The sequence below is a fragment of the Oryctolagus cuniculus genome, chromosome 16 (genome assembly GCF_964237555.1).
Source record: "Oryctolagus cuniculus chromosome 16, mOryCun1.1, whole genome shotgun sequence".
Taxonomy (NCBI): domain Eukaryota; kingdom Metazoa; phylum Chordata; class Mammalia; order Lagomorpha; family Leporidae; genus Oryctolagus; species Oryctolagus cuniculus.
In genome coordinates, this window is record NC_091447.1 from 34497479 (window position 1) to 34520751 (window position 23273).

A 23273-nucleotide genomic window follows, 5' to 3' on the forward strand; every position below is an offset into this window, starting at 1 on the left:
TTTTTTTTTTTGGCTAGGCAATATGGCACTGTGGTCATAGACATATGGACCTCCCTCTGTAATTCCCTAAAATGACCAATGGACAATGACCAATGACAAATAAGGAACACAGGAACACACTGCATCTGTCTTTGAAGTAGGGACAGAACCCCCTGGGGGCTAGACCATTCGAGGAGTTTCTGTTTTGTCAGATGATGTTGAGGGAATGGAGGCATCCAGAGAAAGGAACAGCACTGGTGGGATGGAGTAGAGTTTGTGAAAGAGGTAGAAAGGGACCTGAGACTGTTCCTGGCACATCAGCTCAACAGCAAAGGATGAAGGCAAGGGCAGTGAAGGGCTCATCACCCAGATGCCCTCCTAGCCCTGTGCAGGGCAGCATTCACATAGCGGACCAGCTGCAAGGTGGTTTAGTCTGCACACCGAGGGCATAGCTGTCTAGGTCTGCCCATATCTTTCACAGCAGCGTTAGTATCCACATGCTATTCTATCTCCTCTGCATCCAGGATTGGGAAGTCAAAACTAGAATCTGAAACTGCAGAAGAGAGAGGATTGCTCTTATTTTTTTCAATTTTCTATTTGATTAAATATTCATTTTATTTGAAAGGCGGAGAGAGAGATACAGACACAGAAAGATTTTCAAATCTTCTGGTTCACCCGTTAAATGCCTGTAACAGCCAGATCTGAGCCAGAATGAAGCTACCAGTCCAGAACTCAATCTGGATCCCCCATATGGGTGGCAGGGACCCAACTATTTGACCAGCACTTGCTGCCTCCCAGGGTGCACATTAGGAGGGAGCTGGAATTGGAAGTAGAACCAAGACTCAGACAATGCACTCTGTTACAGGATGTGGGCTTCCCAAGAAGTGTCTTAACCAGTGTGCCCCTGCCCCAGATCTCCTTACATTAATCTTATTCTTATTAATTTTGTTCTAAATATTTTGAAAGAATCTCATTTAAGTTTTTAAAATGTAGCCAGCATCACTTTCACTTAACTATAAACCAAAATAGAGTGACCCTAGGCCTCCCAGATGCTTAAAAGAATAGAAAAATCAGGGAATCTGTGTAAGAATATCTTCATTCCACAAACAGTGACCACTCATTTTAACTCTCGAATGTCAGCACCAGGAGCTGGAGTTGTGGCGTAGCAAGTGAAGTCACGACCTGCGGCATCAGCAGTCCGGCTGCTCCACTTGCAATTCTGCTCCCTGCTCATGTGCCTGGGAAAGAAGAGGATTGTCCAAGTGCTTGGGCCCCTCATCATGTGGCAGACCTGGTCCAAGCTCCTGGTTCCTGGTCTCAGATGGGTTCAGCTCCAGCTGTTGAGGCCATTTGGGGAGTGAACCAGCAGATAGAAGACTTCTCTGTCTCTCCTCCTCTCTCTCTGTAACTCTGCCTTTCAAGTAAACAAATCTTTTTTTAAAAAAGAGATTAAATAGCTGATTAAAAAATCGTGATTTGTGACCTCAGCAGAATTGACAGTTTATCCAAGCAGCAAACAGAAGCACACATAAAAGGAAGGGATGTGTGAACAGAGGACGGCTGGGAATACAAACCATAACTGCTGACTCGAAACCTGCCTGGAGGCAGTGATCAGCTTAGTGGACACGGAAAGTGTTAATTATGACATAGAAAATGGACTCAAGTGGCTGGCATCTTTGCACAGTGGGTTTAGCGACTGCTTCAGACTAGCTGAGTCCTGACTGCTCTACTTCCAATCCAGCTCCCTGTTGACATGCCTGAGAAAGCAGTGGATCATGGGAAAAGTGTTTGGGCCCCTTCAACCCATGTGGGAAACCTGGATAGAGTTTCAGTCTCCTGCCTTCAGTTTGGCCCAACTAGGGACTTGGGGCCATTTGTGAAGTGAATCAACGGATGGAATATGTATCTGTCTCTGAGCACCCCTTCATCACTTTGCCTTTCAAGCAAATAAGCAAATAAAGCTTTAACCAAAAAAAAAAAAAAAAAGAATTCAAGGTCTACACATCTGTGCTTCCTAAATAAATTATAGAATTTCTTAGGTAAGACGAGAAGATTAATCAAAAATAATAGCTCACTGATGAGTTATAATAGCAAGAAAGGACTCTAAGTGATCTTAGAAATATTAAATATTAAGAGATAATTTTCAACCATTACTTTAAATATGGTTACGGTATTGATAAAGAAATAAATGTATGATTTTTGAAAACAGCAAGCTATATTATTTTAAAAATATGTTTTATGGGTTTTATGTTCCCTTTAAATTTGCCAGGCTGGAAAAGATAAGAAGGAGGGAATTTCTGTGAATAGAATTTAGTGCGTGGATATCAAAAGGCTCTCAGACGCCACTGGTACACATGCCATTTGATTTATTTTCAGAATAAAGCCTTCTCTGTTTGCGTTATACCATTTCTTGGGAGTGAATTTTCAGTGCCTCTGGCTAAGGTATAAGTGAGCTTTGAGTAAGTCATCAATAGAACCTTCCTGATATTAAACTGTTTTGACTAAATATGCCCGAAATCACTACGACACTGTTGTAAAAATTAAGGAAAACAAAACCTCTTCATTCTGCCATTGGCGCAACAACACTCTGGCATCCCTAGTAGTGCCTGGCAGGGCTTAATGTTTATTTTAACTGACAGAAAAAAACAAAAGATAAATTAAGAACAGAATAAAAGCCATTTGTATCTGATTTTTATTGTTAGATCTTGGGGAAGTACCTTTTTATTTAATAATAAAATTAGGTCAATTCCTACATAGAAATTATGATTTAAATACAAGAAATTAAGATTTAAATCTAAAAGAAAATTTTTTGGCAATGAATTAGCAAGCAAATTAGCAAGAAAATAAAATGGTAATTCAGGAAAATGATAGATTATCAAGGAAAGCAATAGCAGATAAATATAACGTCGGGAGCTTTTGAGTGCCTAAGATGCTCAGTTGTTTTGCTAACTGGATGAATGAATTATTAACCATATTGCATTTTGTCAACCTCTGAACTCTGATAAATCATTTGAATGAGTGCAGGAAAGGCATATCATTATATAAATCAGCCTGAAGTGGGCTGTGTAAAACCTTTAATTAAAACCAGTTTGAAAGAGACCTGGCATTTTGGCACATCAGGTCAAGCCGCCACTTGCGACCCAGCAACCCATCTCTGAGCACCAGCTCAAGTCCTAGCTGTTAGGCTTCCAATCTAGCTTTCTGCTAATGCACCTGGGAAGACAGCAGGCGATGGCCCAAATGCTTGAGCCCCTGCCGCCTAGGAGCCTTTCCCTTTCACTCTGCCTTTCAAATAAATAATAATGAATAAATAAAAAGATAAATAGAAATATTTGACAAACCAAAAACTATTTTCACAAGAAGTAAATGTAAAAATAGACACATGCTATATATGGGAACCTTAGAGCAAAAAATATTGGATTTTTAAAAAATTAGATATTATAAATAAATGACATTATAAACTGTTTTTATTACTATAATACAGATTCATTTTCCAGATGACTAATATTGCTACCTTTTGCCCCACCTTCCCCCAATAATAACCACTCTGTTTTAAAAATGTGCTGTACTTTTCTAGCTAAACAATTATTATTATAAACTCCTAGGAATTGGGTGTGACCTGGGGGAAGACTATGGCTTCCACTAATTGTCTTATAAAAATATGTAACAAAGTGGAGAACTTCCACTCGAATGACTAAGTAGCTGTGTGACTGTGGGCAAGTTAATCTCTCGATATCTCAGTTTCATTTTTAAATTTGCCTTTATAATTACCGTGAGACTGCTGTGAGGATTAAAATTATTTATTTATGAAATGCAGTGTAAGTGCTTACTGTATCCATTTAAGTGCAAAATATCCCATCTTAATAATTTGGCAGTCCATTCTTGATATTGAATAGAAGGAAAATTTAGTTCCCATTCTCAATTGAAATTTAAAAGAGTAATTTTCACTGATAGACCAACAGGGTTGAAGTGTGATGAACTTGATAGCTTCATCGTATTATTATGCTAGTGTGACACATGTTACTACCCCTAATTAATTTTATTTTTAAATTCCTTATGACCTATTTTAAATATTCATGTCTTCATGACTGTATTTCTACAGATATTTTACACTGTTGACACCCCCTCTTTTATACTTCCAAGACCAAAGTGGAACCGAAGATACTGGAGCTGAACCACCTGGATGTGAATTGAAATCTACAATTTCCTAGCTTAGGGCAAGTTAGTTAACCTCACCATACCTAGTTTCTTCTTGTGGGGAGAATCATCCTCCATTAATGGTGGTAACTGAAATGGTTACCCCACAGTTCATGTAAGAATTAAGTGAATTAGTGTTTACCAAGTGTTTGTAGCACTGCAGCATTTTCTGGTACATGGTAAATTCCAAAGGCATTTGTTATTAAATAAATCACATCCCACTCCATCTGCAAGTGGAATTCCCCCTAAATTTGATATGCATTCCTTTCTTTTCTTTTTAAATTTTATTGTCAATACTATTCAGCCAAAGACCAGCAGGAACACTCCTGTAAGGAACAAGTTAGGTTTATTACTCATAGAAGTCTTAGATTGCACAAGGTGGACAATCACGGGCATCTTAATAAAAGCATGAAAAAGAATTTGTTATAGAATTAGGACTTTGAATAGCTTATTTTTTAGGAGCTCCAAGAAGAGAGCGTTGCCCTGAATTTAATGCTGTAAGGGAGCAAGGATAATTCTGTCACTGGTATCTTAATGGGCTTATCAGGAAGGCAGACAGACTAAAAGGAGTCTAAAGCAGTAATTGGCAAAGCAGCTGAACTGACTCATACTAGCTGGGAGAATGCAATGTTTGGTATTTTGGTGATTCTCATACTGACTTTGTTTATACAAATTATGACATAGACTTTTTTTAAAAAAAAAAAGATTTATTTATTTGCAAAGCAGAGTAACAGAGACAGATCTATCTTCCATCTGCTGCCTCACCCCCAAAATAGTCACAATGGCTGAAGCTGGGAGTGCAAGGAGCCTGGAACTTCATCCAGGTCTCACATATGCATCACAGGGGCCCAAGTACTTGGGGCATCTTCCTCTGCTTTCCCAAGCACATTAACAAGGAGCTGAATTGTAAGTGAAGCAGCTAACAGTGGGAAGATTCCAGAAGTTGGAAAGAAGAAGGCAGACAAGCTACAAACCTTCAAACACAAGAGATGGCAATGTGGTGAATTTTTTGTGTTTTGTTTTTGGATTTTTTGCCTATTTGGAGATAAACCAACTACTCAGAAGCACCAGTGTGCATCAGTTTTAAAATCTCCAACAACTGCCTGCTCTGTCTCGTAAAGGACAAAGAAAGGATGAAGCTGACAATAAGCCGTCTGTTCCGCCTGAAGACTCGGAAAAAGACCATGGCCATACCGTCACTGATACCAACAGAGGCCTCGTGGGCCCTTCACGTTCCACTCTTGCGATGCTATAGCTCCAGCCGGTGGTGTCCGAGAAAGCCGAGTAGAAAGTGAATTTCCCATCTCTGTGAGCTGATGGTTATGTAGGAAACCTGGACTTCTCTGTTCACCTTTCCCTAGGAGAAAAATAGGATTTTTAAAAATATCTAGAGTCTTATTAAATAATTATAAAAATGCCCCAGTTTCAAGTGAAATTAGTCATCATGTCAAAAACCAGGAAGACTTCAAATTGAATAAAAAAGGACAATCAATAAATGCCGGCAAACATTGAGATAATAGAGAAATTTGAATTGTCTAATGAAGATTTTAAAGGAGCCATGATAAAAATGCTTCAACAAGTATGAGCATGCTTGAAACAAACAAAAAATAGAAAACTCAGTTAAGGAAATTGAAGAAATAAAGAACTAAATAGAAATATTGGGCCTGGGGGCTGACTCTGTGGCACAGAGGGTTAAGAGATGCTACCTATGGCGCCAGCATCCCATATGGGCACTGTCTCAAGACCCGGCCCCTCCACTTCTGATCCAGCTCCCTGCTAATGTGCCTGGGAGAGCAGCAAAAGATGGCCCAAGTTCTGGGAACCTGCACCCACATGAGCGACCCAGAATATGCTCCTGGCTTCAGAATAACCCTGCTCTGGCCATTGTGGCCATTTGGGGAGTGGACCAGCGGATGGAAGATCTCTTTCTCTGTTTCTCTCGCACTCCCCCAACATTGTAACTCTGCCTTTCAAATAAATAAATTGTTTTTTTTTAAAAAAAGAAATATTGGATCTGTAAAATACAATGACAAATTAAAAACTATGGGCTTTTGCCGGCACCACGGCTCACTAGGCTAATCCTCCGCCTTGCGGCGCCAGCACAACAGGTTCTAGTCTCAGTCAGGGCAGCGGATTTTGTCCCGGTTGCCCCTCTTCCAGGCCAGCTCTCTGCTGTGGCCCAGGAGTGCAGTGGAGGATGGCCCAAGTACTTGGGCCCTGCATCTGCATGGGAGACCAGGAGAAGCACCTGACTCCTGGCTTCAGATCAGCGCGCTGGCCGCAACGGCCATTGAAGGGTGAACCAACGGAAAAGGAAGACCTTTCTCTCTGTCTCTCTCTCTCACTGTCCACTCTGCCTCTCAAAAAAAAAAAATAATAATAAAAACTATGGGGCTTTAACAGTATAATGGCAGGGACAAGGGAAACATTAGGAACAGAATGTAGAGTAACAGAAATCACCTAATCTAAGTGAAACAAGGAAAATATACTGGCAAAAAATTAAAGATGTTTCAGGGACCTGTGGGACTGCAACAACAGATCTGATATGCCGGGCATTAGAGTTCCACAGGAAGGGGAGAAAGAGTCAGAGCTAGAAAGAAAAAACTTTTTTCCAAGAATAAAGGCTGTAAAATTCTCATATTTGGCAAGAAACATACACTTACATATTCAGGAAGCTGCATAAACCCCAGAGAGGTTAAAACTAAATAAGTACATCCCGAGACATATTATAATTAAAATCTGAATACTCAAGATGAAAAAAAATATATTTGAAAGCATCCAGATAAAAACGATGCCCTGACTGTAAGTAAAAAACAATTTGAATGACAGGAGCCTGAAACCATGTAATTTGGAACAAAGGACCACAATTTTTTCAAATGCTAAGAAAAAAAGAAAGTTCATCTGACAGTTCAATATTCAGAGAAAATATCCTTCAGGAATGAAGGAGAAAGAAAGCTACTCTTATGCCAGCAGATCTTCCCCAAAAGAAGGACTAAAGAATTCATTAAAGTGAATGGTGACAAAAGAAAGTTTGGAATTTCAAGAAGAAAAAGAGCAGATAAGTATAAATGTGGGTAAATGCCATAGACTTTGTTTCTCTTTAGTTCTTTAAAGTATATTTACAGTTGAAGCAAAATCTTAACTCTCCTACCTGATATGATTCTAAAATACATAGGGAGTATATATACACAGGGGAACTTTTAAAAAGTTTTTGGAGGGGCTGGTGTAGTGGCTCAGCGGGTTAAAGCCCTGGCTTGAAGCGCCGACATCCCACATGGGCACCAGTTCTAGTCCCGGCTGCTCCTCTTCTGATCCAGCTCTCTGCTATGGTTTGGGATAGCAGTGGAAGGTGGCCCAAGTCCTTGGGCCCCTGCACCCGCATAGGAGACCCGGAAGAAGCTCCTGGCTTCGGATCGGCACAGCTCTGGCTATTGTGGCCATCTGGGGAGTGAACCATCAGCTGGAAGACCTTTCTCTCTCTGGCTCTCTGCCTCTCCTCTCTCTGTGTAACTCTGATTTTTGGAAAAATACATCTTTTAAAAAAAAGTTCTTAGAATTAAATAAGAAGTTTATTTTGGTGCAAAAAATTGCAATCCGTACATATGAAGGATGTTCAGAAATTTTAGGGAAAATGTGTATTATGAAAAACTATGCAAATTTCAAGATGTTTTTAATACCAACATGAAATCCTTTAATTCCATTTCCTACAAACTTTTTTTTGAAGACTTCTTTATTTATTGGAAAGGCAGACTTATAGAGAGAGAGGGAGAGACAGAGAAAAAGAGATCTTCCATCCACTGGTTCACTCCTCAGATGGCTGCAACAGCCAGTTGGAGCTGGACAGGTCTGAAGCCAGGAACTAGGAGTCTCTTCTGGATTTCCTGTGTGAGGGCAGGGGTCCAAGTACTTGGGTCATCTTCTGTTGCTTTCCTAGGCACATTAGCAGGGAGCTGGATCAGAAGTGGGGCAGCCAGGACTTAAACCAGAGCCCATATGGGATGCTGGTATCACAGGCAGTGGCTTCACCTACTAAGCCACAACACCAGCCCATTTTCCCATACACTTTTTAAAGTCTCATTATATTTAAAACCACTACAGTATAAAAAGGGAGGTAAGATTATTATACTTGGCCGGCGCCGCTGCTCACTAGGCTAATCCTCCGCCTTGCGGCGCTGGCACACCAGGTTCTAGTCCCGGTCAGGGCACCGGATTCTGTCCCGGTTGCCCCTCTTCCAGGCCAGCTCTCTGCTGTGGCCAGGGAGTGCAGTGGAGGATGGCCCAAGTGCTTGGGCCCTGCACCCCATGGGAGACCAGGAGAAGTACCTGGCTCCTGGCTTCGGATCAGCGCGGTGTGCCGGCCGCGGCGGCCATTGGAGGGTGAACCAACGGCAAAGGAAGACCTTTCTCTCTCTCTCTCTCTCTCTCGCTGTCCACTCTGCCTGTCAAAAAAGAAAAAAAGAAAAAAACAAATTTATAAGATTATTATACTTGAACTGGTAAAATGACTATGGTAGTGATATGACATATATGCATACACACATATACATATACACACATGTATGTACACACACATATACACATATAATTACATATACACACATACACACATAAATGTACAAAGAGATACATTTAAAATCACTATTGGTAAGTTTAAATGGAGTTCCAAATATGTTCAAATAACCCATAGGAAAGTGGCGAAAAAACAGAAATGAAAACTAGAGAATAAGTAAAAAGAATTAGCAGACTTAAGCCATCCCATATCAGTAATTACATTAAATGTAAACAGCCTAAATATACCTTTTAAAACACATATTGGTAGGATGGATTAAGAAGTATGCCCACCTGTTACATTCTACAAGAACTGATTTCACATATTATAATATATGCAGGTTGAAAGTAAAAGGATAGAAAACAAATATTGTGAAAATATTACAATAAAGCAGAAGTGGCCAAGTTAATATTAGATAAATTGGGTATTGTATCAAAGTAAATTATTCAAGAAAGAAAACAGGTAATGATGAGAGTCAATCCATGAGGAAGGTGAAGGAATCCTAAATGCATATGTACTAAACAAAAAACTACAATATTTGTAAGCAAAAATAATAGAACTGAATGGTGAAGGAAAAAAACCCATAATTATACTCAGAAATGACAACACCCTACCCCTAACACCTGATGTAACAATTAAACAGAAAATCAACAAAGATACAGAAAAACTCAACAGCACCATGAACCAACATAATCCAATGCACATTCATAGATTACTTAATCCTGTAATAGCAATTCCTTTCAAGTGTACATGGAATATATGCTAAGATGAAATGAACTGTGATCCACAAAACAAGCCTCAACTAAATTAGAAGAATTGAATCATACACAATGTGTTCTTTGAGGACAATAGAATCAAATTAAAATTTATTCACAGAAAGATAATGGTAAAATCTCCAAGCACCTGGAAACTAAACTTACTTCTAAATGGAAGGAATCAGAAATGGTAACATAACAAAATGCATCTTACCAAAACTCACCCAATGGGATAAATCTGGATCATTTCTATCCAGGAAATAGAACAGGGAACAAAGAAAATTCAACAAAAATATAACTACAGACCAAAATGGCCAATAAGTATGGACACAAGAATCCTTAACAAAATATTAGCAGAGAGAATGCAGCAATATATGAAAGAATTAAAATCTAAGACCAGATGAATTTCATTCAGTGAATGAGACTGATTCTGTTAGGAAACTGGCACACTTTTAGCCAGGTGGCTGCATGGCCCAGCTATCTGAACCAGGCTCCACCCCCATCCTAAAGGGATTCGCTGCTCCTGCTTCCCTGTCCGCCCTCAGTTTTAAAAGGGCCTGTTCCTGAACACGTGCTCTCTTGGCTCTTGGTTCTTCTTTCTTGGCTCTTGACTCTTCTCTCTCGGTTCCTCTCTCTAGCCTCCTCCTCTGGTCTCGTGGCTCTCTCTCTCGGCTCTTCTCTGCTCTCTTCTCTCCTTGCTAGCTCCTCGCATCTCTGCTTCTCTCTTACAGACTCCTTTTTTTCCTTTGCCGCCCCTTCTCTCCGGTCTGTAGGGTGTTCCCCAATAAACCTTTCCCTTGCTCCAGTGTCCGGTGTGTTTTGCGACGGCTAACATTAATATATAACAGATTCAATATTAGAAAATTAATCAATGTAATCCACCATATTAACAATCTAAAAAAAATCACATGATATTATCAATGCAGAAAATTCCTTTGTCAAAATTCAACAATCATAAGTTTTCTGGTCAGAAAATAAAACAGGACTAAAGGAGAACATCTTCAGCTGAATAAAGGGCACTTAATGAAAACCTACAACTAATGTTATACTTAATCACACACACACACACACACATATATATATATAGAGAGAGAGAGAGAGAAAGAGAGATGCTTTTCCTATGAGATTAGGAGCAAAGCATCTGCCAGCAATCCTTGGTGTTCCTTGGCTTGTAGCCACATCACTCCCATCTCTCCCTACATCTTTGCACAGCCTTCTTAGAAGAACTTCCTAGGCATTGGATTTAAGGATCATACTAATCAAAAGGACATCATCAGGCCGGCGCCGTGGCTCAACAGGCTAATCCTCTGCCTCGCGGCGCTGGCACACCGGGTTCTAGTCCCAGTCAGAGTACCGGATTCTGTCCCAGTTGCCCCTCTTCCAGGCCAGCTCTCTGCTGTGGCCAGGGAGTGCAGTGGAGGATGGCCCAAGTGCTTGGGCCCTGCACCCCATGGGAGACCAGGAGAAGTACCTGGCTCCTGGCTTCGGATCAGCGCAGTGCGCCGGCCACGGCGGCCATTGGAGAGTGAACCAACGGCAAAGGAAGACCTTTCTCTCTCTCTCTCTCTCTCTCACTCTCACTGTCCACTCTGCCTGTCGAAAAACAAAAACAAAACACAAAAAAAGGACATCATCAACTAATTGCATTTGCAAAGGCCCTATTTTAAAATAAGATCATATTCTAAGGCTTTGGTAGATGTGACTTGTGTAGGGACACTGTTTGACCCAGTACATGTACCTTGAACATATGAATACCCATATTCTGGCTATATTATATGATATTTGTATAAGGGTTTAACATTGAGGGAAACCAGGTGAAGAATATTATATAGATTGTCAAAAATGAATCTGTAATTATCTCAAATTATTATCTATTTTTTGAGATTTAAAAGTATTTATTAGAATCAAGGACCTCCAGCCAGAGTGGTGTGGAGGGGGGCTTCCAAGAGTGGAAAACCCAAAGGGGACTGGTGGCAGTCAGCTTTAAGTACAAACTTGACAATCAGGTTGGCATTCAGTTACCAGGTGGGGACAAAAACCATAAAAGACCTCATTTACAGTTCTCCATCCTGTCTGGCCTGCTCAGGGTACAATAGGTAACTTGATTTCACAAGGAGCTGTGAGCTCTGGAAGAGCTTCCTCAGTATTCTCATGGTAAATTTGGAGGGCAGCCTGTTTGTTCTTGCTAAAGATAAAGTTTTGGGGAAGGAAGCAAATACTTTATACCCCAAATTCCATTGGGATCCCCTGACTATCTGTTAAACCATCTGACACCTCACATTCCCTCCTCCCGGATGGAAACCCTAACATCTGTGAGGGGGACTGGGCGATGATTGCTCTGGCTGCTTCATGCTGACAAGGGGCATCTTTGGGAAAGGGAATCAAGACAGGATCGCAGCAGGAGGTGGCTTCTCCATCTTAAAAAAAAAAAAAAGTATTTATTTATTTGAAAGGCAAAGTTACAGAGAGGCAGAAAGAAAGAGAAAGAGAAAGAGGTCTTCCATCCCCTGGTTCCCTCCCCAAATGGCAGCACCGGCCATAGCTGCACCAATCTGAAGCCAGGAGCCAGGAGCTTCTTCCGGGTCTCCCACGTGGGTGCAGGGGCCCAGGGACTTGGACCATCTTCCGCTGCTTTCCCAGGTCATAGAACAAAGATAGATCAGAAGTGGAAACAGCACCCATATGGTATGCTGGTACTGCATAGCTTTACCGGCTACGCCACAGCACTGGCTCCAACGTTTGCTTTTAAAACTTACATGTATCCCGGGGCTGGCTCTGTGGCACAGTAGGTTAATCCTTCACCTGCAGCACCGGCATCCTATATAGATGCTGGTTCTAATCCCAGCCACCCCTCTTCCAATCCAGCTCTCTGCTGTGGCCTGGGAAAGCAGAAGATGGCCTAAGTGCTTGGGCCCCTGTACCCGCATGGGAGGTACCTGGAGGAAGCTCCTTGCTCCTAGCTTCGGATTGGTGCAGCTCTGGCCGTTGTGGCCATCTGGGGAGTGAACCAATGAATGGAAGACCTCTCGCTCTGTCTCTCCTTCTCACTGTCTGTAACTCTACCTGTCAAATAAATAAATAAAAATCTTTAAAAATAATCACATATATCCTGTCTTTTTAGAGTTATACAAGGGGTATATTTACAGATACTTTGTTGACCATATCTATGGAAAGAGAAGTCTTAAGTTAATTTCTCATAGTAACTTTTTTCTGTTTACAATTCTCTAAACATAAAAAGTACAAAAATATTTCAGATTTACAAAAATATACCAGTCTTATTTTTTGGTCTTTGTTTCAAACATTGTGATTTCATGAAGCGTGCAATATACATGTAACTGAATACTTTTTTAAATATGAAAGTAAAAAGTCTTCAGTATTTTAAGAAATCAACAAAAAGGATTTCCATTTATCTATATGTGTATATATTTATATTTTAGATATTAGTTATATAGATTTTTACTTTGGAATTGATACTTAATATAGAAAAGTTATATAAGAGTAATAATTGAGCCATTCTAGAAAATTCAATATTTATTTAGTATTTGAGAATATTTTATCCACAGTAAGCAGAGATTATATCCCACTAATGTAAACTGGAACCCAATAAGGTCTTGTGGGTCTGTTCTTGACTTCGTTCCTTGAATCACACTGATTGCAAATAACTCTTAAGTAACTATACAGATTTGTTGATTTTCAGTTATTGAGGAACTCAGCTAGTGTCTGTGGTTTACGTTAACCAATAAATATAAGAAACATATCATGAAAATAACCAAAGTAGTAGAATTATACAAAGATTCTCTCCTTGTGTTCTTTGGTTCATAAAAAGCTTTTATATAAAAGGATGTGTATCAAATAGAGGTCAGTTGCCAAGATGTTGGTTGGCTGGGCAGCTCGCAAGAGTGTTTTGATTCAGCAACACTTTTTTAGCATTATTACATTTCTCTTTAGTTGTTCAAGAAGGTCTTGTGACTGTTTCCTTCAAAATATATAAAAATGCAAGCTAAACTTTTACATAAATATATAAAGTATATAAAAGTGTAAGCTAATCTTACAAAGAAACTAGAAAGCAAGCAGAAATACAATGTTTGGTTTCTCAATAAAATCATGTTTTCTCTCCTAAAGTTTTGAATCTAATATATACATTTCTCCAGATTCTAATATTCCTCACAATTGCATTCCCAGTGAACTTTACTTTGTTTGAACTAAATAATATAGTAACAAGAAATTGTGAAGTGACTTTTAATCAACTGAAAGAAATAAAATGGACACTTTTCTGGTCAATATTCAAAAAAAAAAAAAAAAACAGCCCTCTAATTTAAGTAATAGTGTGAAAGATTCCAAAAGTGAAAGTAATGAAAGTGAAAATACTTATCATAATTTTCAATTGGTTTTGTTAGGTAATGTAGACTCTTCTGCCTTTAAGACCCTTAGAAGGAATTCATTTTTATGTTAAATATACATCACTGATAGTAAGGTTTTTTTTGTTAAAAAAGAAGTATAAAGTATTTATTTCTGTATTCCCTGTCATTAGTTTGTCAAGTACTTTCACTGCTGGATAGAAATAAAAACATTTTGGCATTGACTGGTGTTATGATGCCTATAGTAGCAATGCTTATGAACTTGAGTAAGGATACTTGCTGTGCTCCATACTAAGCAAATTGGAGGTATCCATTCATTTTTTTTCAATACCATGCATGGATGGGAAGGATGGAGATAAGCATACTTGGAGGAAAAAGAAAAAATAGAATTTGGAGAATATTCTTCAGAACAAAAACTGGCAATAAAAGAAGTCATTGTAATAACTTTAGGTAGCATAATGATCATCTGTGCTTTTGTGAAGTAAGAGCTGCACAAGTGTTTGTAGTTTGCCTTAGAGTTCAAAATATAAAGTTAGGATAATATGGATTAAACTAATTTTAATTATCTGTGAGCTTCTAGATGTAGTCTCACAAAGTTGGAATTTGATAGTGCTCTTGTATAAGGAGAATAAAAAATATTTATGTCTCCCTTATTGAAGCTATTTGTTCTACAAGTATGAGTCTCCAAATTCTCAGATTGAAATAGTATCAACCTTTCATAAAAGAAAATATGTGACCAAGACATTTCCCTATTGATTTTTTATAACTATGAACATTAGAGATAGATAACAACTGAACTTAATTGATAGTTCCTGTCCATATAGTTTTAAAAATATTCCTCACTTAGTTCTTTATAACCGGTTCTGTGTCCTTTGAACTACAACATATTATGGCATTAATTGAGAATACATGTGTCTATTGAAGATCCAAAATGCAGGCACCAGAACTGGAGAAGAGGAGGACAAGCAAGATTAGTCCATAGTTCATTGCCCAACTATTGAAGTAACATACATAATTGGGAAGTTGTCTCCTTAGCATTGCTTAGCTCTGGGTCCCATGTGCACATAATCCATTCTGTAGAAGTTCTGAAAAGCTTCGAGTGATTCATGAGGCTTGAAGTAAAGAAAGTAACTCCCTATTTGACAAGCTCTTCAGCATATCCACCAGGTACATCTCAACATCATGGACTGAAAGCAACAGGAAATTGCTCCTCCAGGAGCTCCCACAATATTTGTACATACACATTAAGCTGTAGTCCCCCTTCCACTGTGTGCAGTCCTCTAAGGCAGATAGCACTATTCTAGACTCTACCTAGAGAAGTGTGGAGATAGCTTTATGCATTATTTTTATTTACTAGGAAAGTTACATTTAACACTATTAATTGTGTGGCTAATTAGTGTTAAAGCTGGTTATCAAACAATGGCTAAGATTTCATTTGACTTGTACTGCTTCTTATTTTCTTCCTCTTCTTTTTTTCTCAAGGTATAGCCCAGAAACATTAGAATGATGTGTTGGTGGCACTTTTTAAAATTATTTTCCTTTTTCATAGATACAGAGACCTGAAATTGTTAATCATAACTTTTTCTTCTTTAACTCTTAAGATATTTCTGTATTTTTCTCCAAACAGCCTCAAAACCAGTGGACTTGAAATTATGCACTGGCCCTGTCCCCAATACTACACAGCTGTGCCACATTCCTTGTCCAGTTGAATGTGAGGTTTCGCCTTGGTCAGCTTGGGGACCTTGTACTTATGAAAACTGTAATGACCAACAAGGCAAAAAAGGTATGCACTGTTAGCATGACATGCTTGCAAGTCCCATCAGTCGAATCAAATCATGAGTTGTTTTTAAAATGCTGTTGTGTGTTCCTTGTGATTATTCATTTGTCATGTTTTCCAAAATGACCAAGGAGTACTGACTTAAAAGATGAGTAAACCTACTTTGGTGATAGCACTAGAAGAAAAAGCAGAAGGACATGGCAAGAGCCTGGTGATGGTGGGCAACGTGATGGAAAATTCCTGGGGCCATTTAATGCAGTGGTTAAGACAAGCTGTAGTGTCAGACTGACTTGGACTGGAAAACCTGCCCTTTGTTGTATAAATAAACTCCTATTTTAAAAATAACTGTCCCTTATTGTATGGATAAGTTGATTAACTTATCTAAATCCTTGACTTCCTATGTATAAAAGAGATTAATAGCATCTGCTGCCCACACTATCTCTGAAGAACCAAAGTGACTTTGATTGTAAACATAAAGCACTTAATGCATGGCCTGGTCTATAACTACTGCCTAACCAACAGAATTCCTTGTTACTTTGCAAGTAAAAATATAAAAACTGCTATTGTTTTCTTGAAGCCCATAATATGTCCAGGTAGAATAGAATAAATGCAGTGACTTACTTCATGGTGAGCATGGTATGCTAATTTTTCACATGATCTCCTAACTGAAAATTCCTATTCTAATTCAAAAGATAGCCTTCCAGTGAGTCTTGTGTGTTTGCATAGCAGTAAACAGATTTATCAACTTTGTTATGCGTTGTTAAGTGTTATGGAAGCAAGAGCAGGACTCTGAGTGCTCCACATTAGAGCTCACATTTGTATTATGTCTTGAAATCAAATTTCCAGAAGCTGACATAAACTGAAGTTCAAAGAGGTGGTTACTCAGGAAACATCAGACTTCTCAGAGGTTCATCTTTCAAATTCAATTATGTGACAGTGTCAAAAAATTAAAAATAATAGCACTTTCGTGATCATGAATATTTCTGAAAAGCATGAGATTTCATCATTTCTTTGAATATCCTATAAATGTAGACATGTCAAATACACTAAAATATCTTTCTCTGCTTCTCCACAGTCCTTCTTCTTCTCTCTCCTTCCTAGGCCCTATAAGAAAGATGGGAGCTATATGGAAATTTTTGCCTTATGTTTACTATATGTTGTGACTCAAACTCGTTTTCCCATTCTGTTGATTCATTTATTCACTTATTCATTTAATATGTGACTTGAGCTCAAATTAAGCTGAGATTTGGAGACACACCAATGATTCGAAACACATAATATATACTTTCTATGCTCATCCAACTTTCACTCTCATGCTTCATTCAGCTTTCTTATATACTCAACCACTGATCTAACAATAAATATTTTTCCCCTCAATGATCAGGCTTCAAACTAAGGAAGCGACGCATAACTAATGAGCCCACTGGAGGCTCTGGGGGGACTGGAAACTGTCCTCATCTGCTAGAAGCTATCCCCTGTGAGGAGCCAGCCTGCTATGACTGGAAGGCAGTGAGGCTCGGAGACTGTGAACCAGACAACGGAAGAGAGTGTGGCCCGGGAACTCAGGTTCAAGAAGTTGTGTGCATCAACAGTGACGGTGAGACAGATGCATCAATCACATTTTTTGAATGTCCGTTTAACCTTGGGAGTATGCTTTTACCTGATATTAAAATCTTGTGTCATCTCTGATAAGTGAATCCATTTACAAACACAGAAATAGATTCTCCCTTCCCTTCCCTCCCTCCCTCCCTCCCTCCCTCCCTCCCTCCCCCTCTCATGGTGAGACCAGAGAAGTTCCATGTACAGTCACACTATATTTTTTAACTTGAAAACAGAACAGGTGATGCTGCATAAGAATTAAATCATCTTCAGGACAAGCATGCATTAAAGTGCCAAATTTAAAAATAACAAGGATAAATGACTTTTTCTCGGTGACTTTTTTGTTTTCCATTGAAATTGCAATGTAAAGAAAGAAAGATTCTAAGGGCTGGTTTATGTGACTCCAGAAGTCTTTTGTTTTCCTCCCTGATATTGCAATATAATTTAATTTCGAGGCTTTCAAGCCTATGGCAGCTTGGTTTCTGAATGCTCTGGGGACTCCCCCTCTAGGAATGTCATAGAGCCACTGGGTGGGGTGGTCATTTACAACCACAGGAATTACCCTAGATGCTTACAGCTAATTTAGGTTTGATAAAATAACCTGTGAAATGTTGGCTCTGACATAAAATTGTTACGTTTGTCTCATGGCTTCTGCTGCTTTGGGGAGAGCTCTTTACCGCTTAGCATGCCTTGAGACACACTTAGACTCTCTCCGACTCCCCCAGACACAGCGTAAAACCTCTGGACCAGGCTCCTTCTGCGAGGCTCCTTCTAACTCTCAGTCCTGTGCCTGCACATCAGAGAAGCGTGAGCACTAGACCCCCAGGGCCCCATGGTCTGACAGTTTATGCTGTTTACAGCATAGGCAGAAACATTCTGGTGCCCCCTCAGGGCTGCTGGAACATCTGGCAACCGTCATAATTCCTCCCATCCTATTTTCCTCCAGCAAGCTGAATCGTTGCCTCCTGCAACTCAGTCGCTGTTCAGCAGTAAAGAAAGATACTCTCTCTGGCGGGAGACTGACAGCCACTGCCGCCACTGAGAGATGAGCCTTCCGACTTTGAAGTATCCAGCGTCCTCTTTGTCCAAAGTCTAAGTAGCCATGCAAGATGCACAGTATTAGGTAAAATTCCAACCAGCACTTGAGGTCAAAACATGAAACAGCTCATTATTGCTCCAGATCTTTTATGAGGAATTTTATGTATTGTGCTTTGTTCTACAGTATAATCAGCTATGATACATCCTCTCATTAGCTTTCCCCTCTTCTACTCTAAAGGGGTAGAAAAGAAGGTCAAAGTAACTTTCAAAGATCAGTATGCTGGAAAAGAAAGCACAAGGAGCTCTCTGTTCTTCATGCCTCAAATCCTAATCAGCTTTTGATGGCACTGTTATCTTCTGAATTGGTGTGAAAACAGGAAGGACCATGTTCAGCTCCTTTGCTTCTTGACTATTTTTTTTCTTAATTAAACTAATTTTTTTCATCCTTCTAAACAACTTAGAAAGGAAATATCCTCAGGTATTGTAAAAGAAGTATTTGAGTGAAGCAAAAACTTGAAAAAATTTTAATTGTACTTGGAACTTCTGCCTAATGTTATCAAATGAAAAATTTGATCTGATTCATTGAGTGCTGTGATATTCCTGAATATTTGTGCAAACTGAGTATATTTTATGAAGACTAAAGGTGTCAACTGTTTAAAAATCTCAATGGTATCTTTAATTTGATCAGGTAAAATCATTTTCTTGACGTATCACCTCCTTAACTTGTCTAGTGAAGCACCAAAAACCAAGCAGAAGAAGTCTGAGTTAGATACATGTAGTTATATGGGAAGTTATCTATGTTATAACCTAAAAAACAAATTGATAACTCACATATGCATTGCTGGTTTCATTTTCTTATAAAGGTAAGAAGTAGACCATGGGCATCCAGTTTGTTCTTGAGAGACATCTCTTCCGTCATTCAGTTTTACCTCTTGACGTTAATTAGTTGTGGTGCAACTTAATACTTTAACTGGCTCTCCTACAGGGGCACCCAAAATCAAGAGAATTCTTATTTAGCATGATTCCTGGCGCCTGCTCACATTTCTATTATGTATTGTATCAGACATAATTGTGCTGATAGAATAAGAGCAAAAGCTGGAGACCTGTAAATGCGACTCCAGGATTATGTGGTCACCTGGTAAGTGTTTAGCAGCTGCACCAAATGTTGTTTTGTAATTAAATTGGGCCCAGGGAATTAAAGTTGATTAGTTGTACAGACTCTACCTCTAGGCCTGGGCTGCAGCTATAGATTTTGTTTTATAATTAAGTTAAAGCTCAACTAGGGACATGGAGAATTAGCGACTGTGAAGCTAGCAAATAATAAAAAGACTCTCTTTCTCTCACATTCCTGACAAATTTCACAACTTTGTTAATGACTTCAAAGCATTTCAAGGCTCTATTTCCTTTTCTGCCAGGTTCCAGGGATCATTAGGATTTGCTGTTACCATTGCTTGTTTTTCCAATTGTCTTGTAAGGAGCAGAATTGGGGAAGACTCCGGAGGGGTTTGACATGGATTCTTTGACAAACAGGAAAATTTAACAGAATCACAAGGCCAAAGAGAGCCAAAAGACCATAAAACTCTCCAAAAGGAGATAAGTATTTTATGTGCAATAGGAAAAAATATTGCTCATCATTTAAAGATCATCAGAAAAGCAAGTCCAGAGCTCTGAGCACAAATGTCGGGACCACTCCAAAAGTCTAAAGGGTTTGACCATCCTAGAGGATGTCATACCTTAGACAATACCCGAGGTCTGCCTGGTTCTAATTTTTGTGACATCTCTGTGTTTTATTTTAAGATATAAATTGGATGAAGCAAAAATATTTTGTTTCCCAAATAAGTGGTTAGAGGAAGAACAAAGCAAGGCTTTTAGGCCGGAGATGGGGCAGGAAAGCCTGTTGTCTCATTTGTTACTTGAGTTTGTAAAACGGATGTTGTCTTTTCATACTTCCTTGACCTTGTTGAGAAACAGTAAGTAAATGATCCCCTCCATAATTCCTTATCTCGTGCCCTAGTTCAGATATCAGAATATTTGTACTCTGTGGTGTGAATTACAAAAGCTCAGTTTGCTTATTTTTTGTATTATTTTGGATGCTGTGAATGTCAACAGTTTCAAATGCCTGAACTCCTCTGCTAACTTTCCTTCTTTTTATGTGTTAGTAAAAGATAACATGTAACCAATAACACTGACACACATAACTCACTTTCATATTTGACCTGGTTTGTTGTGAAAGCAAAAAATGGTATTTTCATAGGAGTAAATCATGACAACAACTCAACATTACGTAGCTATCCATGCAACAATAATAGGAATGAGGGGGGTCACCCAGCTGGGAACGGCACTGTGCATTGTGCTGCTCTTGAATGGAAAGTACTCCGTCACCCGAGGACTGGCAGTTTGCACCACAGCAAACTGGCTGGATTCTAGCAATGCTGGAAAAGCCCTGTGATTAAGAAACACGGAGATCAGCAGCAAGGCAAGCCTTTAAAGCCTCAGTGCTTTAAAGTCTCATTGGGGAACTATTTGTGCATATCATCAGAAGTACCAGATGAACTGACTATGAAACCGCTTGGGGAAGATGGCTTTAATATCCAAGCCGCGGGCCTACACTGTGACTGCTGAATCTTTCTGGAATTTTTACCCCTACTTTCTTGCTTCTGAAATCCTCATGTGAATTCAGGGAAGGGAAGATTTGAATACTATTTATTTCCCAAGTAGTAGTCACGATTTCTGGTTCTCAAGTAGTAAGAGTTAAGAGTAATATAAGAACATATTGTATTTTTTCAATATCTTAAAACAAATGCACTTTGCCGGCGCCATGGCTCATAATCCTCTGCCTTGCAGCGCCGGCACACCGGGTTCTAGTCCCGGTCGGGGCGCCGGATTCTGTCCCAGTTGCCCCTCTTCCAGGCCAGCTCTCTGCTGTGGCCAGGGAGTGCAGTGGAGGATGGCCCAAGTGCTTGGGCCCTGCACCCCATGTGAGGCCAGGATAAGTACCTGGCTCCTGCCTTCAGATCAGTGCGGTGCGCCAGCTGCGGCGGCCATTGTGGGGTGAACCAGCAGCAAAAGGAAGACCTTTCTCTCTGTCTCTCTCTCTCACTGTCCACTCTGCCTGTCAAAAAAAAAAAATGCACTTTTAAAATATTGAAAATATTTACCTTTGGAGAACAGGACTCAGTATGGGGAAAGACTAAGGCAGATAATATTCTATTTTATTTTAAGCTTGATAGTACATTTTGTACTATCTAAACTGTATGAATACTGAGTCACTTTATCCAAATACATATCTATCAAAGAGTAATAGTTTGGAGGGAGACAGAGGTATGTAGGAAAAGGAGTAGAGAATGAGGAACAATGCATTGCAAGAATCAAAGGAGAAGTCATAGAGCTCACAGTCGAGGCTAATATCCTGGCCGACTTAGAATCCTCCTAGGTCTTCTAGAAACGGGGGCCAGGACAAGCGTTAGGATGCATTAAGGATCTGCTCTCAGAAGAAGCCAGTGAGAGAGGGGGGCTAGGGAAGCAACATGAAGATGAGGGAAAGTGTTTTGGTCCCCTGAACCACGCCCTGGTTAAGGGATTCCCCAGGAGGACTCAGAGGAGCCAGCATGCAGTGGTACCCACAGCAATGATGCATAACAATGAAAGGATGCAGGAAAATCAGCAAATGGAAAAATGCACAGGGGCAAAGGCCCAAGAAGCCACGTATGTGCTTCCAAGAGTCCTCTCCCACTGGAGTCACACAGGATATGCTCAATTCCCCACTAATGAACTGCAGCACACATGTCGAGGTCTGACTTCCAGGAACACTCAACTTGAGTTAGGCGTCTAAGATTTACACTAATCCATGTAGTCACCATGTCTGCCTAACACAGACCAAAATCCAGCCCCCTAGAGGAAAGATGTCCTGCCTCAACCACATTGTCAATACCAATACCTTAACCATACGGAACCACTCATCATTAAGAGAGTGGTGGAGCCCTCCAAAAATTCAAGTGCATAGATCAAGCAGAGGCCAGCCTTGTTAGTGACACTATTAAAAATCTCAGGCCTGTTGTGTTCATTAAGAGGAAAACCAAGATTGCAGACTTCAGTCTATTAGTGAAACACTCGAGTGTAAGTAAAACCTCAGAGATGACAGTTTTAGAAGAAACTGATTGGAGCTTTTATATGCTGGTACCAAACACTGACTCAATTGCTGGCTGGGAGGAAGGTGAGTTCCAGAAACTTTCGGCTCTCCATGTGTGCCAGACAACCCAAGTGCCTAAAGACAATCTGATGAAAGTCATGTTTGGGCCTTTTGCAGCAGAGTCTGAGGTGTGTACAAAGATCCTACACAAGGGATCCTACAGAACACAAGCTGGCCAGAAACACTACCCATTATAGGCGGAGATGCAGTCATTGAGGGAGGGAGTAGTAAATGTACATAGACCAAAGGAATCTAAAATCGATTCTAGTGCCTTCCACCTCTCTTGTCAGGGAACTACCCAGGAGGATATGTCATTTTTCAGTTTAGGAAAAGTTTTGACTGGACATCTTGATTGACAAATGCATAATACCCTGTGTTTTTGCTGCTTGGTTACAAGAAGAGATGAATTGTTCTGCAGAATAAAATGGCAGTCTTAGATTACTTCTGACAGTATAGGAAGAAGTAAGGAATCTGGGCATGGTAAAGGAAGATGTGAGAAGTGTCTGGGAGGAGAAGTGAGAGTAACAATTTGAAGAAAGAAAATTTTGAGGAGGGTCTCCGCTAACTAGAAACGACTTAGTATGAAACAGGCCACTCCATGTCATAGGTTTGCTCAGTTTAGTACCGTTTTCTTGATGTCATAATGAAGAGCATTTTGTTTTGCTCTCCATAGTATCCTGGCTTTAACAATGAGTGAGATGATCATTGGCTGATAGATTTGGAAATAAAAGAAGCAAAAACTCAAAACCAAAAAGATTAGGAGAAATACTAGCTGAATGAAAATATTTGGGAAAAAGAGGGCAGGTCCATTTCCACTTGGAAGCAGCGGGGT

At 39.8% G+C, this 23273-nt stretch overlaps 1 protein-coding gene across 1 annotated transcript in view; it reads left to right on the forward strand.

Moving 5' to 3' along the window:
* The window catches only part of THSD7A (thrombospondin type 1 domain containing 7A), a 451027-nt gene that overhangs the window by 257430 nt on the left and 170324 nt on the right, over nucleotides 1–23273 (forward strand). The window contains exons 5-6 of the mRNA XM_070059784.1: nucleotides 15466–15621; nucleotides 17000–17212. Of these exons, the coding sequence (XP_069915885.1) occupies nucleotides 15466–15621; nucleotides 17000–17212 (369 nt within the window). The remainder of the gene's footprint in view (nucleotides 1–15465; nucleotides 15622–16999; nucleotides 17213–23273) is intronic.